Raw genomic sequence first — 17,280 nt, forward strand, 5'->3', positions numbered from 1 at the left:
GGTATGGTTTGTTAACTTTCGATGTCCAAATCTCGAGATATTTTGGTTTAAATATTGAAAATTATCGATATTTTTTGCTGAGTCAGCAGTTTTTCAGCATATTTACCCACCTTAAAAATGAATTATCTCGAGAGGGGGGGACCTAACTAAAAATCGATTCACTCGAAAACTGCAGGAGATTCGAAGGGGAAATTTTTTTTGTTAATTCTACACCCTATTAGGAGCATAATATCAAAAATTTGCCCTGATCTAAGGGGTGCCCTACGAAGTGACACAATTCACTACCTCGGCCGCTGGTCTAGCTAGGGAGAAATAAAGGTGAGACATAAAGATGTAACTTTTATTAGAAATATATTTCTCTTCTTCTCTCTGTATAATTTCTGATTCCAGTTGCAGCAACAAAAACGCTGACTTTTTATTTCCATTTTCATAAAAAAAATTTAAGATTTTCAATAGTTTTAAAATGTTCCGAAATGTTCCAATTTCAATCCAAGTATGTATTAATCAATTTTCCAAACAAAAAATAATTGGGTTATGTACAAACAAAACAGGTAAAAGCGACATTGCAGTGTAGCCGAAATTCCTCTAAAAAAGGCATACAAAAGTTTCAGATCAACTTTTTGATTTTTTTTTCTCGCCAAAAACGAATTTTTACCTTCAAATAAAAACTGTTTTTAAAAACACTGCGTCGCATGACCAACCAAACTATTCTATACTCCATGTTTTTTACTTCTTTTGCCGAAAACATAAAAATGACCAGATTAGGAAACATAAGGTGAAAAACCATTGTAAAAACACAGATCAAAAACCAAAATCAAGTCAAGACATGAAACACCAGACAATAGGAGAGGCTTTTAATTCTTTAAAAAAGCCTCTCCAACCCCCAACCTCTATTTTTTTTATTCAAAAATCCCAACTTAAAAACATTTTATATAACCGTTGATAGTAGAATTACTACAAATTACGTTCAGTAGTTGGTGCGATGAGTGGATATTCAGGAGAGTCGGCTGGTAAGTCAATATACTCATCATTCTCTATCTTAGCAGAGTCTTTCATTTCTACGTTATTATCAAGAAAGTTCGTCCTTTTCTCTTCATAAGTATCCTTTTTTATTACGTTTTCATTGATGGAGTCTATTTCCATCGTCTCCTGTTCGTCCTCAGTCCCTGGAGGTAACGGCTCTGGCTCCTCGTTCTCCGTCCCAGTAGGGGCCGGTTCGAGCTCGGCAATATCGGGAATCGTTGGTCCTACAATATCGTTTTCTGTTCCTGGGGGAGGAGGTTCGATTTCCGTTTCCGTTGGCGCTGGTTCGATGATGGGTATTGTTGCCAAAGGTTTAATGTCAGAAGGCAGAGGATCCTCCTTCTCTTCGATTGGCTTGACATCAGATTTTTGTGGTGAAAGTTTAGAAATAGTTTTAGCTTTTGGCGGAGTAGGCTCTGTTCCTGGTGGCGCTATATCCGTTTCGGTTCCAGGAGGGAAAATGCCTTCCAAATCGTCTAATGGAGTGGAATCATTAAGTGAAAACGATTTCTCCACATTAGGCGTGGTAATAGTTGGTGTAACCGTCTCGTCAAGCTCTTCATCCTGGAAATAACAAAAGAACCAAATCAACCCCAACCCCTTTACAACATGAGCCTGATTAAAACAAACATGATTAGCCTTGAAAAGTAACTAACGTCCAGTAACGTCAGTATATTTGAATACAATAGGGAAAGAGGCATTGCTACCAACAAGAGATAGTTAAAAGGTTGGGCTATTCTAATGTTTAATCATATTACAAGTCTTTAATTCACTTAGAAGTATTAGGGTATTTAAAAGCAGTTGAGTTTACGTGATCTTGTCCCTAATGGAATACTTACGCTGTATCTAGCTATAAAAAAGAATTATGATATGAATTATTAGTACAGTAAAAAACAAAATTTGATATAAAATTCGACCATTCGACCATTCAACGAAACTATAATCATTGAGTGATACCATTACTGAGCCAGACAAACAAAATGAACTTCAGAAATTATAATTACTTGAAGAGGCGTCGAATCGAGAACGTAACTTTGCAATAGCACAAAAAAAGAAACTATTCATAAATTCATGTCACATTGAAGCGTAACTCCCTTTTTGATTCGTTAGTTGACACCCCAAAGGAAATGTTTACGTGTTGAAGTTAGAAAATTTCTGACCTTCTTTGAGAGTGTTAAACCAACAAATCAAGAAGAGACAAAGGCTTGGGACAAAATCAATTCAAAAATAAAACTAGACAATCAGGAAACTAAGAAAAGGTTAGGGAAGAAATTGAGAGACAATAAAATTGAATGTTGAATAAGTATATTTCGTTGTAAACAAGCGTAACAAATAAACAAACAGTAAAAGAGAAAGATGGATTGGGTAAAGAAAAATAAGAATTTCACTTACATGAACGTAGTCTTGGCATGCAACGTGGTAAGTCTGAACGAGAGAAACAGAAAACAATCACATTAGAACCAAGATTAGAATCAAGTAACAGAAATCGACCTTTATCGACTAGGAGAACACATATATCTTCAGTTTCACCATGATTCTTTCATAATTAATCAAATTTTGAATGTAATGAAATTGGACGAACCTTGTTTTTGATGCGAATGGCATCTTTGTACCTCCATTCTTCAAGGTCTTCGTCCCAGTACTCTTCTAACCGATCCATACAAACACCGCACATCTGAATGTTGAAAAAGAAAGGCTTTGTTAATATGCCAGTCTCACAGAATAATATGCTCAAAAAGAAAAGCAAGGTTAAGCGTGAGGAAGCTATCGGATTAGAGGAACACATTAATTGAAAAATATAGCAAACCCTAAAAATGCAGTAAAATAACATCATGCACCAGTGAAGAATTCTGCTTACCCCGCCATTTTCGTCTCCTTCCACGGGTACTGAAGGGACGAATGAATTCTTTCGTTTTCTCGTTGACAGGTGCAAACTATCTTCACCCTTCTCCGATTCGAAGAACACACTTTGAACTGAATAATGTAAGAAAGTGGTTAAGAGAACCCTAAACATATAGAACACCAACCATATCATTTGACTGCCATTACTTTTAGGTCGTTGTAATACAGTAATAAAGCAATATAATATTTTTTTCAGTTGATGTGTACAGTTAAATCCGCAGAAACACCACGGAAATTGAGTTTTTTAATATAATATATCAATTTTTTAAACTCTAACCTTTGCCATCCTTGCTGATCTTTGTTTCAGTATATTCGACCCAATCCTGTAGGAGAGAAAAAGAAAATCAGATCATTTCGCACTAATTTACCAGAATTATGAGCAGCCAAAAGTAGTAATCAATGTTGCGATCAAATGGAATGATTTAATAATTTTATTCAATGTCTAAACTGTCTGGCGAGGTGAACCTTATTTAATGTCTCAACTACCCACTGCCAAATATAAATTGTAATACTTTTGTCACTTTCCAAATGCCACTCAATTCTGTAGTTTTCAGTGGCATGACAAACAAAGGCAGTAGATAAGTTGGAAATACTTACAGATAAAGCAAGATACCAAGACCTCGACATGACTTTTTTGACACCTTCTTTTTCTTTTTTATTTTCTCTGAAATGCCAATCCAAGTGATCGCTGTATTGTTTTCGATGAGACTTAGGGAATCGTTCGCCACAAGAAGAACACTGCATACCGAGGAAGAGCTGATTCACCACAATATCTTGCCGTCTATGAAAGTCAGTAAGGTAAGCATTTAAGAAACGCCTACAGTACTCAGAGATATGTTATAAATTGTGCATTATAGAACTTGTAGCTGAGATTCATTTCAATTTGTATTTTTAACTGTACTGTTAATGAAGATATTCTCTATAGAGAATCTACAAATTAAATTTGAACATCACGAAGGTTCTGTTATCAACATGTCTCGATGCATATCTAGTAAACCTACCCTCGTATCCATTTCGTTTGAATTTCTTACGTTACAAATACAAAATAACCTACCACCATTCATGGCGCTAAATATTACTAGCACGAACTTTCAAAAAAGTATAGAGATAGAAATACGTAATAAATTTAAAGTTACCTCTTGAGTTCGTCGATACGAAGGGGTATCTCAGGCGCAGGAAGGTCGTCATCGTCAACCATTGGAGGAGTAGGTGACGGATTGCTGGTGTTGCCGATCAAACCAGTTGAAATCAACTGACCAAGTAGACTGTTAACGTCGAGTGCTGGAGCTAAATATGAATATAGAGTTGTATCTATATATTAATACTAATAGCCACAGTTTTTATTCTATTCTGTTTGTTTTTCTGTTTGTCGGTCCGTGTGTTACTTTCGTTTTCGCAATGTTTTTGTTGATAGAGCCTGGTTTAGATCTCGGCCTTTGTTTTGAAATCAAGCCCTATCTACATTAACTAATTTGATTTCTGCCTTTCCTTGTCGCTCTTTTTTTTTGTATATCTTTTCGAACGTAATTAACTACCCTATTTTTTTATTATTGACAGTCGAATTCTTTTCAAACTCAAAACAAAACAAGCTAGATGCTGAATGGACCTACCTGATGATGAAAGTTAGATAGCAATAAGGAGAAAAACGGAAACAATCAGTTTTATTGACAATCGAATCATGCTTGATGGTGGGAATTGCTATCAATAATGTTTTGTTTGTTTTTTGAGAATGTTAGGAAAAAGTCCAATGAAAATCTGCAAAAACGGCGATTTCCGGCATATTTCCGACATTCTCGGCCGGAAAAAAATGTTCTCAAAAAATCAATCTCGGTCATGTTTTCAGTATTGCGAATACGCATCTTTCTGCAAAAAAATCAGAAAAAACTAAGGATGAAAATTATAGAAAATGTCAAAAAACCGGTTTTCCGGCATATTACCGGCATTTTTGGCCGGAAAATAATGTTTTTCGAAAATCGGGCTCCGTCACATTTTAGGTGTTGTCATTTTGCATCAGTGTGCAAAATTTCATAAAAAAATATAAAGTACAGGTCGAGAAATTCAAGAAATACTGTCTTTCTGGCGAAAATAGGTTATTCCGGCGAATTTTAAATAGTTCCGGCTCCAAAAATCAATCTTATTGAAAATTGAAACATGCTTGATGGTGGGCATTGCTATTAATAATGTTTTTGAATGAAAAAACAACCAATTATAAGGAAAAAGTCCAATGAAAATCCAGAAAAACGGCGATTTCCGGCGTATTTCCGGTATCTTCGGCCGGAAAATTTTTTTCTCAAAAATCGGACTCGGCCATGTTTTGGGCATTGTTAATACGCATCTTTGAGCAAAAAATCAGAAAAAACTAATAATAAAATCTCGAGAAAATGCCAAAAAAAGTTTTTCCATCATATTTCCAGCATTTTCGGCCAGAAATTTTTTTTTCGAAAATCGGGCTCCGTCACATTTTGGGAATTGCCATTTTTCATCTTTGTGCCAAAAATCAGAAAAAACTAATGAGCCAATCTCGAGAAAAGCTGGTAACAGACGGACGAACGAACGGACGAACGGACAAAGGTTAATTTATAGGACCCTCCAGGTAGGTCCAAAAATCAAACAGTTATGTTATGACTGGTTGTTTTTACTCATTGCTTGAAGAATCTCATGTAGTGTTTTTTATTTCACTCCTCTATTTTGACATCAAAATTTTTCAACTTATTGAGAGCTCAGGAGAGCTGGACGGCACATTGAAAACGAGCGAAAAGAGAAAAAATTGATCGCACTCGAGTCGTCTCGGGCGACGCTGGAACGGCTATATAATATCCTTCTTTGTTGAAAATGTAATTGAAACTAAAATTACATAGGTTACATTCATAAGTTTTAAGACTTGTTTCAAGGAGTCTCGTTCCGACTTAAACAAATAAATGTAAAGGTAAAAAACGAGCAAGCTATGAGTGTGAAGTGACTACCAACCTTGGGGTGGAGGACCAGGTGGTTGAGGAGCTTCCATTTGATGTGGTATTGGACTATCCCGATGGAGCGGTGCCATTCCATTAGGTGGTGGTTGCATTATGTTTGGAGGAGGTCCTTCCATCATGTTAGGAGGTGGTCCTTCATTCATATTGGGAGGCGGCCCATCCATCATGTGAGGAGGCGGCATCTCTTGCCAGTGTTCAGGAGGTGGACCACCTTCCATCATCATATGCGGAGGGGGGCTGTTTCTCCATTGCTCCATTGGTGGACCATCCCAATGAGGTGGTCGTGGTCCATCCATGAATTGATGAGGAGGAGGCATATTACCATCATGGTCCATTGGTTGGGGTGGTGGCATTCCCTCTTGCATTTGAGGGGGAGGATGCATACCCATTTGATGTGGAGGAGGCCCGTCCATGAAGTGTGGTGGTCGTGGGCCATCCATGAAATGTGGAGGTGGACCACCAAAAGATGGTATTGGTCCTCTCCAATGTGGAGGTGGAAGTCCACGCCAATGTGGAGGAGGAGGTCCTCTCATCATACCAGGTGGTGGGTAAGGACCGTCAGGTCCAAATGGTCTATCAAAAGGTAATCGACGACGAAATTGCATTTCAGGGTTTTGGTTATTTAGGAATCTCTTTTTGTTGGGAGAGTAGGTTTCTTCATATTTCAAACGTTTACCAATCTTGATTTCCTTGCCAGCGATGCGCGAGGCGAGTTTATCAACTCGGTCTGCCAGGGCTTTATAATGATCAGATGACATCATTCGCTTTTTGTATTTTGTGTCAAATTGTCTGAAGACACTTTCCAAAGTGCCAACACTGATTTTATTATTAGGTTTTTCAGAATTACTCTCTAGGGTTTCTATGTGAGCAATATAAGATTCATAAACTTTCTTCTGCTCTTTCGCTTTATTGTCAAGTATTTCTTCATTTTCCGAATCTTTCCTTTTCCGTTGAAGGGTAAGTGCCTTTTCTTTCTCTTCAACAATTTTTTCAGTGTCTGTCTTTTTCTCCAACTGGCAGTAATATCTAGAGGGTGATCTGGCTCGTGATTTTCGTGATCTCTCTGTAGATTCTGCCGGAGTTTCCTTTGTTTTCTTTGAAGGTGGTTCAATTTTGGGATCGGATTGTTTTCGGTCCTTATCTTTATTCCCAATCCTGGTGGTTTTTTCAACGCTACTGTCCTTACTATTACCCTCTCTTGATTTTGGTCTACCTTGACGTTCAACAGAACTACTTGCATTTTTAGAATCAGATTTTTTGACAGCTCCTTGTTTTTCATTGTCTATTTTGGTTTTAGAGTCAGTCTTGGTGATGGGAGGAGATTTAATTTTAAAATTGTCATTTTCTGTTACATCTTTTAACTCCTTTTCTTTTCCTTTTCCTTTAGGAGAAGTAGATTTAACTGTTTCTTTAATTTTAGGAATCTTTTTAGGAGATATATTCAGTTTTATATTTTCAGTTGAGGTTGAGTCTTCAAGTGTGTTGGAAATTTTTAAGTCTACTTTCATTTTTAAATTCGAATTTTCTGGATCCCGTTTAGCTCTTTCAATATCCTTATATCTATTCTCATATCCTCTGTATCTCCTTTCTATCTCTTTCTTTTTAGGTTCGTTATCTTGTGGTTTTTGATCAGATTCACTCTTTACAGGTGGCTCAGTTTTAAGAGGGTCTTCCTTTGAATGATCTGTGTTTTCAGATTGAGTAGAGCCAGCTTCTTTAAGGTTGTCAAGTGGTGTTTCTTGTTTAGTACTATTGATTGTTGATGGTGTATCAACTTTTGTGCTAATTGTTGTTGAAGTTGAATTAGTTGTTTGGGTTGAAGGGAGAGAGACACCTTGGGTAGTAGTTGTGACGACTGCAGCAGTAGAAGTTGATTCTTGAGCACTGCTTGACAACATCTTCACTAATTGTGCAGCAATTTGAGCAGACTGTTCAGGAGCAATCGGCCCGTTAGCAACTGATTGCATTTGGTGCATTGCTGTTGCAATTGCTGCAGCTTGAGCAGCTATCTGCATGTCTCTAGAACTCAAGCCAGAGAAAGCAGCAGAAAATGGTGGAGGAGGTGGCTGGCTTGATGAAGGTTGATTTGCTTGTGCCAAAGGTTGATTTGCTTGTGCCAAAGGTTGATTTGCTTGTGCCAAAGGTTGATTCAGTTGTGCTTGTGGTTGGGCAGTTTGTATTGGTGGTTGACTTTCGACTGGTCCCTGAGAAGTTTGTGATGATTGTACAGGTTGTTCTTTAGATTGAATTTGTGGTTGCTTTGCTGATTGGATAGGACGTATCCTACCTTTGTCATTGCTTGAACGGTCTGTATTTCTTTTCTTTGGTGGTTCTGATTTCATAATTATTGGAGCAGAGATGCCAGCAGGTGTGGTGGTAGATTGAAGAGAGCCTTGCAAAGTTCCATCCCAATTCTTGATGGGGTTGATTGTTGTAGATTTGGAGGAAGGGTGCATATTCAACTGTGTTGCTGATACTGAAGACTTCTTGGCTTTTGGTTTCTTCCCGGCCAAATTGTTGACGATCTTATTAACAACCGATACAGCTGCTTTCTGCTTTTTGCTAGAAACTTTCGGACTCAATTTTACACTGTTGGAGGTGTTTGAGTGGTTGCTGTTATCTGGTTTGGGTGAAACAGTGCGAATACGTGGATCTTTATTGGGTTCTTTTATTGATTGTGGTTTGTTTGTATTGGCCTGTGGAGGTTGTTGCATCTAAAATGAAAGTTTTATTATGAAAATTGAGATCTGTGCTTTACTAAATTTGCGACTCCTGGTTTTTTATGAAATTTCAGTTCTGAATCTAAGGGGAACAGCTTTATTTTGATGTGTCATGTGACTTGTGATGTGACATGTAAAATTTAACCCTTTAACACTTTTTTGAAAATTAGATTGATCTTTTAGATTGATCCATAACTTCCTATCAGTTATATATTTAGTTGTCTTTTATTTTACTTTGATTATATTTTTTCTAAAATTAACAGTAAAAAAATTAGGCCTAGCTTTAAAATTGAGGCTCTCAGGGCTGAAACTTTTTACAAATTAATGTAGACAGAGGTAGCAACTAGTGCAGTCACATCTTAAATATTCTATATAAATATGGGGCCAGTACTAGAATGTCAGACATCATAATGTTTAGTGATGGTATATTTATATCATTTTGGTATTGTTGGCTACTAATATACCAAAGAAGTGGTAAATAGAGTGTCACTAAAATAGTCCTCGGTTAGAACATGAAATCTGAAACATTAAAATCTAGTAAGGCTCTAGCTTTGAATTACCTTAAAGGAAGAAATTTTGGCGGAAAGAAAATTTGGCTGACTGAATCCCGCCAAATTAAACATTTTGAAAATATGATTTCTTTTAAGGTGTTTTTGCTATTTTTTCGCTGTTTTGACGCCATCTTAAGGTTAACTTTTTAAGCGACCGCCAAATTAAATTCCCGCCAAATTTAGTTTTTTCGTCCATCCGCCAAATTAAATTCCCTCTGAAAAAACTTTTTTGGCCATCCGCCAAATTAAATTTCCGCCAAATTAAATTCCCGCCAAAATTTCTTCCTTTAAGGTACCTGTTGCTGTTTTCTCAAAATATCAAGTTGTCTCCTTTGATCAGCAAGAACCTTCTCTCTTTCCATTTGTTTCTGTTTCAGTTGCATTTCATGTTCTTCACGCTCTCTCTTTAGTTTTTCCATCTAAAACAATTATCAAAATTTTAACTTTCAACTTTTTTTAAATTTAGTTTCTTTGGCTGAACAACCAAACATTAAAGATTATCATGCAACTGCATTCAGTATGTTGTAGAGATGAATATAGTAGGCCTGATTTGTAACAAATTCAATAAAATCGTGCAAATTTGGAACAAAGCACCAAATTTGGATGAGACCAGATGAGACACCTGGAGACATGCCTGATACCCTATGCATTGATTAGAAGGGCAGCCCAGAAAAAATTTAAGGGTAGCCCTAATTTCTGGACCTATTTATTGAAAAAACTAGGCTAAAGCCCAAGGGCTCAATTTTTATGGAAATTTCAAACTCATTTTAGGCAAAAACCAACTATATAGAATCTGAAAGCTCTCAAATTTGGTGCTTTGTTCCATATTTGCACGATAATTACACCAATCAGGCCTACTAATAACGAAAACCAAGAGAAAGAAGTGAAGAGTAACATCAAAAGCATTATCATATTTAAAATCCATCAGTGAGAAACATAATAATTATGGCCTGCAAAACAGTCAAAAAGTGTAATTTTCATCTTTTAAAAAGTTTTCTTAATATGGTAAAAGATGTACTCAAAAAACATTTAAATTAGAGCCTTATTATAACCACAAACCTTTCTTTATTGCCCAGCCACAATCTTACAATATATCATACTGTATATGCAATATTTCATTTCCAGAGGGGAAATGGTGGTAGGGAAAAATGTTTGGAGATATTCCTGAGGGCAGTTTGGGAAAGAATTCTCTCCAAATAAGCTTTTACCTTTGCCTGCTCTTTCATTTGAGCTTCATTATTCCGAGAACTAGCATTCCTATCATTTGACATTTCCTGCTTTGGCTAAAATGGAAAATTAAAAGTAGAATTGTAAGATTGGTTTATATGGCACATAAAAATTATGGCTTTTTCATGTATTTCTGCTGATGAAAATATTTTGTATTATATATTCAATCTTTTTTGCAATAATGGACAGTGAAAACTTACCTAAATTAGGCATTGGATAAACATATAATGTTCAACACTAATCATATTCTGTTAAAACTATTATTAGAATATTGGGTGTGGTAAACTAATTAGGAGTAAAAGTGTGAGAAAGTAACCAAATAACCCAATAATTTCCAGAGCTCCAAAAAAATTACCTGCAGAAATTTTGGGTTGATATGAATCTTGTTTTGGTTTTCACCATTTTCAGGGATTGCAGGAGCTAATATAGGCCAATTGGGATCCGTCTTCCTACTTCTCACATCAATCTCATTCAAAGTTTTCACAGGAAAATATTGGGTCCAAGTTTTTCTCAATTTGAACAAAGACATCCTATTCCTCTCATCAGCTGCCTATGGAATTTAAGAAAGAAGCAAAATTTCTAACAAGCTCATTTACATTTTCAGAAAAATATTAAGAGTCAAAAAAGAGATTAACTTTGAGAACTTACAGTTTCAAAAACATGACAAAAAGTCTCCCCAATGACATTACAGATAATGTGGATGTAGTCTTTTCCAACATTCTTCAGGATAGAGTCAAGAAGATAGAGTGAGGGCATCTTTTTACCAATATCAACCTAATTATAAGAATATAAGACTGAAATTAACCTCAGATTGCACCATTTTTACTTTCACTTTCTTCTCTTTAATAATATATCAAATTTGATTCATGTGACATTTTTATTGAAAATAGGGTGCCAGGGCTCGAATTATAAATTTTAGGAGCTTCGCTATTTTTTCGAGCGAAGTGAGGTAAAAAAAGAGCGCCGCAGGCGAATTTTTTTCACTGTCTGCGAAGCATTTTCATTATTTTGCGATGTTGTTTAGAAGAAAATGCGAAAGTATCTTCAATGCATTTCTCGAGAAAAGCGAAGTAAGATTTGAAGTAAGAAATTATAGACAAAGCAAAGAATAGTGAAGTTTTGAAGTAGCAAATAAAGCAATAGATAAACGAATGAATAAAGTAGCGAAGTGGCGAGTAGATAAAGCAATAAATAAACAAGTGAATAAAGTTGCAAAGTGGCAAGTTGATAAACCAATAGATAAACGAGTGAATAAAGTAGCAAGGAGTGAGTTGATAAAGCAATAGATAAACGAATGAATAAAGTAGCGAAGTGGCAAGTTGACAAAGCAATAGATAATAAATAATTGAAAGAAGTAGCAAGATAGGTCAGGTGTTTTCTTATAATTTTTTAACTTCGCATTTTTGAGTTACGAAATCTTTTTCGGTCGCTAAATCTAAAATTCACTTCGCATTTTGCGAAGTGCGAAGCTATAATTCGAACCCTGGGTGCATTATACACTAAACAAGCTACTAGTGCAGTTTTAATGTGCCAAGTCATTAACGTTACACAATAAATGTCTTTGGGTGGTCCTGGAGTTTTTGCTGACATCAGCAATTACGTCTGATTACGTCATTTTTCAAACAAGTTTCCGCAATAGCTTTTTTTGACTTCATTTTCAGATATGGGTTGTGATGTTTTTCTAAACGAGTATGAAAAATGCTTTCCAACAGAATGTAACATGACATACTTGTGAGAAAAAATTTCATTTTAGCCTGGAACCTGTTCTGGTATGTAAAATACACAAACAGGTGCCAATTCTTTTAGACTGAGATTTAAATCCATTTTTGACCCCTAAACTACAATCGTGCATAACCTCATGCTTATACGCCTTTGTGAACAATTTTTACTCAATTATTTACTCAACTATACATGCTAAATGGACCTACCTTAATTCTAGAAGGTCTAAAGACCAATTTAAAATATTGATAGCTACTTGACTATTCCTATCACTGAACCAAGGCTAATCTGATTTTTGAAAACATTAAATTGCTTAGGGAGTTAATTATATTAAACTGGTCCTGGCCACTCCTTTACACCATTTTCGGTCTGGGACCAGTCCAATTGTTGAAATTGCCAATAAAAAAAGTCTATCGAAGCAATACACCTTACAAAACAAAACAAAACAGACGAGGGCACATTATTTTGTTGCTCCCTACCAATTAGTCTCTGGAGGTAAACAAACCAGTTTTTGTCTGGGTTTCCTTAGGAAAAGTTTGTTCTTTTAGCTTTTCTTAAGTTTTGTCGAACAAAAACGAGTATGCAAAATACTCTCTCAAATTTTAGTATGTTCTTTCTATTCATGAAAGGGTGCGCACTCATCAGGATTTTTTGAACAGAACAAGGAAGAATTTACCATAATGAACTTCAAATAACCCTAACAGTCTATGCTTAAACTCTCATATCAAGATTACAGGATTTGGAGTGCGGGCCAATTTTACTTTCATTTTCAATTTCACTTTCGATTTCAAGCCAACATCTTAAGAATGGGGTGCTCACCCATAGTTACAGGGGTTTGTGCAAAAAACAAACATAGAAAGTTTTCCAAATCCTCTATTTCGATTGAACCAATTAAAAATGAAACTTTTCTATGTTTCACTGTTTTTTGCACCAATTCTTCAAAATGAAAATATTTAAGATTTAAAGTTGTTCTATTATTCAATGATCTTTTACGGCACTTTGTTGACAATCTAACTCTCGCATCAAATTCCGCCTTAGGATCACGGATTGAAACAAATATATTAAGGGTGGGATTTTACAGCTGCCTGTCGTGCAAGGCACTGAGAGGCCACAGGTGCCAAAAAGAAGGGCCGTGTGAAATGCAGCAATTTCATTGGTGGAAATTTGATAAACAGCTGCGCTGGAAAGCAATCAGTAGAAGAAACCACTTTTGTTTTTTGTTGCAGATTTCAATATAAGCTTCTTATAGAAGAATTTTGTGTTGTGTCAACTTGTCAGCATTGTATACCTTATTGGAACTAATTTTCGCGGGAACTAATTTTCGCGGTCGAAAAAAAATATCCGGAAAATTGCAATTCGCGGGTTTTAATTTTCGCGGTTTTTTCCATTCTGGAATTTTCGCGGGTTTTAATTTTCGCGGTTTTGGCCTTTTTTGGACAAATTTCTTTCATTTTCCTAGGGATTTTTCAAATTTTTCGTTAAAATTGGAAAAAATTGTATTTCGCGGGAATTAATTTTCGCGGTTTTCAGCTCTCAAAATTTTTCGCGGAATCAAATTTTCGCGATTTTGACGAAAAACCGCGAAAAACGCTAAAATTAAAACCCGCGGAAATTAGTTCCAATAAGGTAGACCTTTTCACCTTTCCATCTGCCATCTTGAATTGTATGCAAAAATAGAGGAACGAAAAAGCCGTGGTTGGATTTAGTTGAAATGAAAAACATATGCAAGTTTACACAAAGATTAAAAAGACAACAAAGCATCTTAAAGAAATATCATAATCATTGGAACAAAAAAAGATGGAATTTCTTAATCCAAAAAGAAATATTTACAGAACAACAAAAGCATCTTAGAAATTTCTTCTTAAAGACATTGCATGTTCTGTTTTCATGCCATTAAAAACTTCCACCATAACGGAGTACACACATCAAAATTTCAAAACACGAAAACATTCAGCGGGTTCAGATCAATGTTTTGATTTGATCATTTGGTGGTTTTATTCCCAGGAGAATAATTTACTGTCAGCCAAATAAGGATTATTTTTGTACATTCCCGGGTGATTTTTCAGCTTAAGTTTATATCTAATGTTATGGTTTTTTGAAGTGCTTGTCAGTTAGTCACACTAATCAAGCTTTCAGAAAAACAACATCAATCATCTACAGGATGTATTTGCAACAACAAGGATGAGAGTTAGGGGTCACTCACATATCGATTTTTCCTGCAACTAACGTCATTGTGACACTATCTGAAGAACCCCCCCACCCCCCTTTCTTAGCGTCATTTACATAAATATACCAAAAATCAATGAAAGTAATTTTTCTTCTCTATTACAGATATTGATATTCCAGCCACATTGATTTTTGTGCTTCGTTTCGCACGGTTTTAAAACAAGTGGTTTTGACTTATGACTTTCACATTTGTTTGTCCCCAGACAAACGGTTGGCAAACGATATCATCCACCAGGATGCATCCTCTCTTATTTTCCCCCTATTTTCTACTTTCCTATCTTCTATCCTGATTTTCTGACTTTCTCTAGTGTTTCTAACTGTTTTCTAAGTATTTTTCTGAAATTTGCCCGTACCGGTGAAATAGGTCTCCAACCCCGGCTCGAACCACCAAATACAAGCAACCTTGGTTTACAAACCCAATGCCTAACCGCTAGCGCCAACGAGACACGGCAGAATGCTGTCATTCACAAATACTTATAGTGTGTAATTTACAGACCTTTATTAAGAAAGCTCCCAACCCTACCGGTGCCCCTACAAGGATCCCTACGGGATCCTAAGTTAGGTCACAGGGTACGGATGCCCCTAAGAAGGCCTTCGGCCTTATATTGTGACTCTCAAGCTCCAACCCTAACCCTAACTGATAATAACCGAACCCCCGTCTAGGTCCGTAGATTGAAAAATTTCACTTGCATCCTGGTGGATGATATCGTCTGCCAACCCAGACAAACGGCTCGTTGTTTTGTCATATTTATGTAGATGGTCCGTCAGCACGGCCCTTGTATATCAAAATACGGCCCATCTATTTTTTATTGTGGTATCTCTGTTTTTATGATTAGGGAGATAATAACATATTCCTACAAACGTAACGAAAGGGTATTGGATATCATCTCTGTTATATTTTATGCGTTTGAATTAAGATGGCAGGTGTAGCGAAGGATGGAATACAAAATGCTACAGAGGTTTGAAAATTGATATTCTGTTGATATTTCTTAGTGTCATAGGCTCTGACCCCCCACCCCCTCGCGTCACAATGACGTTAGTTGCAGGAGACATCAATATGTGGGTGACCCCTTACCTGAATCAAGTTTGCAAGACAATTCATTAAAACTTGAAAGTTTGAAACAAAATAAAATGTGCAGCAGCCAAAATCAACCAACTGTGTCTCTCTAGCTGTGGAGTAATTAGTTGTTCAAAAGACTGTCGCGTTTGCCAAAACAACTATTGATAAATGGATAGACTAGACCTTTTTTCAAAGAGGACGTCCTGTTTAATAATTATGTAGTCCAGCCATAAAAACAATGATAGAGCCATAAATAATTACTGTGTCGTGCACATTGTAATAATTATGCATGGTTTTATCGTTGTTTTTCTGCTGGACTACATAATTATTCAACAGGATGGCCTCTTTGAAAAAAGGTCTAATTCTAAATTGCCCGTATGTCTGCCATGTACTTGTTGTTATAAAACCAAAAACCTTGAATATTACCTTTTTAATTCTATCACAAATCACTTTAACAATGGGTGCTCCATATTCCTTATTTTCTTCAGCAACCATGGTCAATGCATTGATCAAGGGCTTGGAATTAAACGTCAAATCCTGAATTGCGTTTTCGTATTCACAAATGACCTCTCTTATTCGATCAGCCATGATTAGAGGTTGAAATAATATACAAAATAATATTATATACGTATAATTCGTTACACGAATAAAACTTTCAATCTAAATTCATCTTCAATGGGAAATTAATCACAAGACTTCCTCTTTTCTTTCAAATTTCTCTTCCAGTGTCGTATGTTGGGTCTGGTGCTCGTGAAGATTTCACATTTCACTGCCAGCCAGAGCTGAAACGGCAATTGTATTACAATGCATTGTGGGATATTTTCCCGAAGCGGTTTTAAAATTTTCCGATTATTTACCCGAACATAATATTATGATTTGAATCTCTTGAATTACTTTGCGTCTTATACTACAGCTAAACCCGACTGTACTGAACAACCAAGAAAAACATGGAAAAAACATGGGCAGGTCTAAAACGCCTAATACCTACTACTTAATACTTACTACCTAATACTTAATATTTACTGTATATACCTCAAAATTGCTCGAAAATACCTTTAAAATAATCAGCATGCCCAATTCGACCTAATCTGAAAATTTGGTGTTAAAAAAATTTCAGCTTTTTGTCTTATAACGTTTTGAAGACATGAAAATATTTTCTCTCTTTTTTTCTCTTCACTTCATTTTCCCGCGCTTTTTCTATAAAGTTTACAGACTACACACATTTTGTCGAGACACGCTTTTTCGTAGGAGAAAAATATTTTCGTTAGCTCATATTAGCTTTATTTATAAGAATCAGTCGATCTGAAAATTTAAAATAAGTAAGTATGCCCCTGTTTCATTGGAACAGACGTAACTGAAGTAGATGGCAGAGAATATTTAGACATGACTTGATTTTATCACAAACCTGATTTACAAATGACCCTTTCGAGCCAGAATATTGACAGGGTCGTTTAATATGGCCTTTTTAAACTTCATTATAGTAAGAATTATTAATGTGAATAAGATGCTTTAAATATCACTAGATAGAAATTTCTAGTAGAAAATGCTAAAAGAGAGATTTTTGGAGGTGTTCGTTGAACTTTTGCCTATTATTGACAAAGTGACACTATTTGACAAAAATATTATTATAGTTATTGAATATAAAGCCCTACGAGCCAATCTCAAGAAGTACTATGACACTACTTCATATGATGCAGATAATACAAAAGGATACAATTAATGACCTATATTTAATTTCGAAGAGCGTTTAAATAACGTTTTAGCCGATTGGATCTTTATAAAGGAGACAGGGGTGTATAAGAATAATTGATTTGAATATTTACATATGTTTTCTTATAATTAGATCAAAGTCATAAGAGAGCAGGAAAAAGAAAAAAACT

At 35.8% G+C, this 17,280-nt stretch overlaps 1 protein-coding gene across 3 annotated transcripts; it reads right to left on the reverse strand.

Annotated features, from left to right (window-relative positions):
• Positions 1-334: 334 nt before the first annotated feature.
• On the reverse strand, positions 335-16,192 carry LOC136810142 (pre-mRNA cleavage complex 2 protein Pcf11-like). Of its 3 annotated transcripts, XM_067066710.1 has the most exons (14): positions 15,827-16,178; positions 11,044-11,169; positions 10,751-10,945; positions 10,377-10,451; positions 9,465-9,587; positions 8,020-8,611; positions 5,893-7,977; positions 4,062-4,212; positions 3,523-3,706; positions 3,203-3,248; positions 2,882-2,997; positions 2,606-2,698; positions 2,416-2,448; positions 876-1,587 (listed from the first exon to the last, which is right to left on the reverse strand). In XM_067066710.1, the coding sequence occupies exons 1-14, from the start codon at positions 15,986-15,988 to the stop codon at positions 955-957; spliced, it is 4,614 nt and encodes a 1,537-aa protein (XP_066922811.1). In that variant the 5' UTR covers positions 15,989-16,178; the 3' UTR covers positions 876-954. The 3 variants fall into 3 exon arrangements, with proteins under 3 accessions (XP_066922810.1, XP_066922812.1, XP_066922811.1); XM_067066709.1 differs by having other exon boundaries at positions 335-1,587; positions 5,893-8,611; positions 15,827-16,192; XM_067066711.1 differs by lacking the exon at positions 9,465-9,587 and having other exon boundaries at positions 335-1,587; positions 5,893-8,611; positions 15,827-16,163.
• Between the last annotated feature and the right edge of the window lie 1,088 nt (positions 16,193-17,280).

This window comes from Clytia hemisphaerica, unplaced genomic scaffold (genome assembly GCF_902728285.1).
Source record: "Clytia hemisphaerica strain Z4C2 unplaced genomic scaffold, Clytia hemisphaerica genome assembly, whole genome shotgun sequence".
Lineage (NCBI taxonomy): Eukaryota > Metazoa > Cnidaria > Hydrozoa > Leptothecata > Clytiidae > Clytia > Clytia hemisphaerica.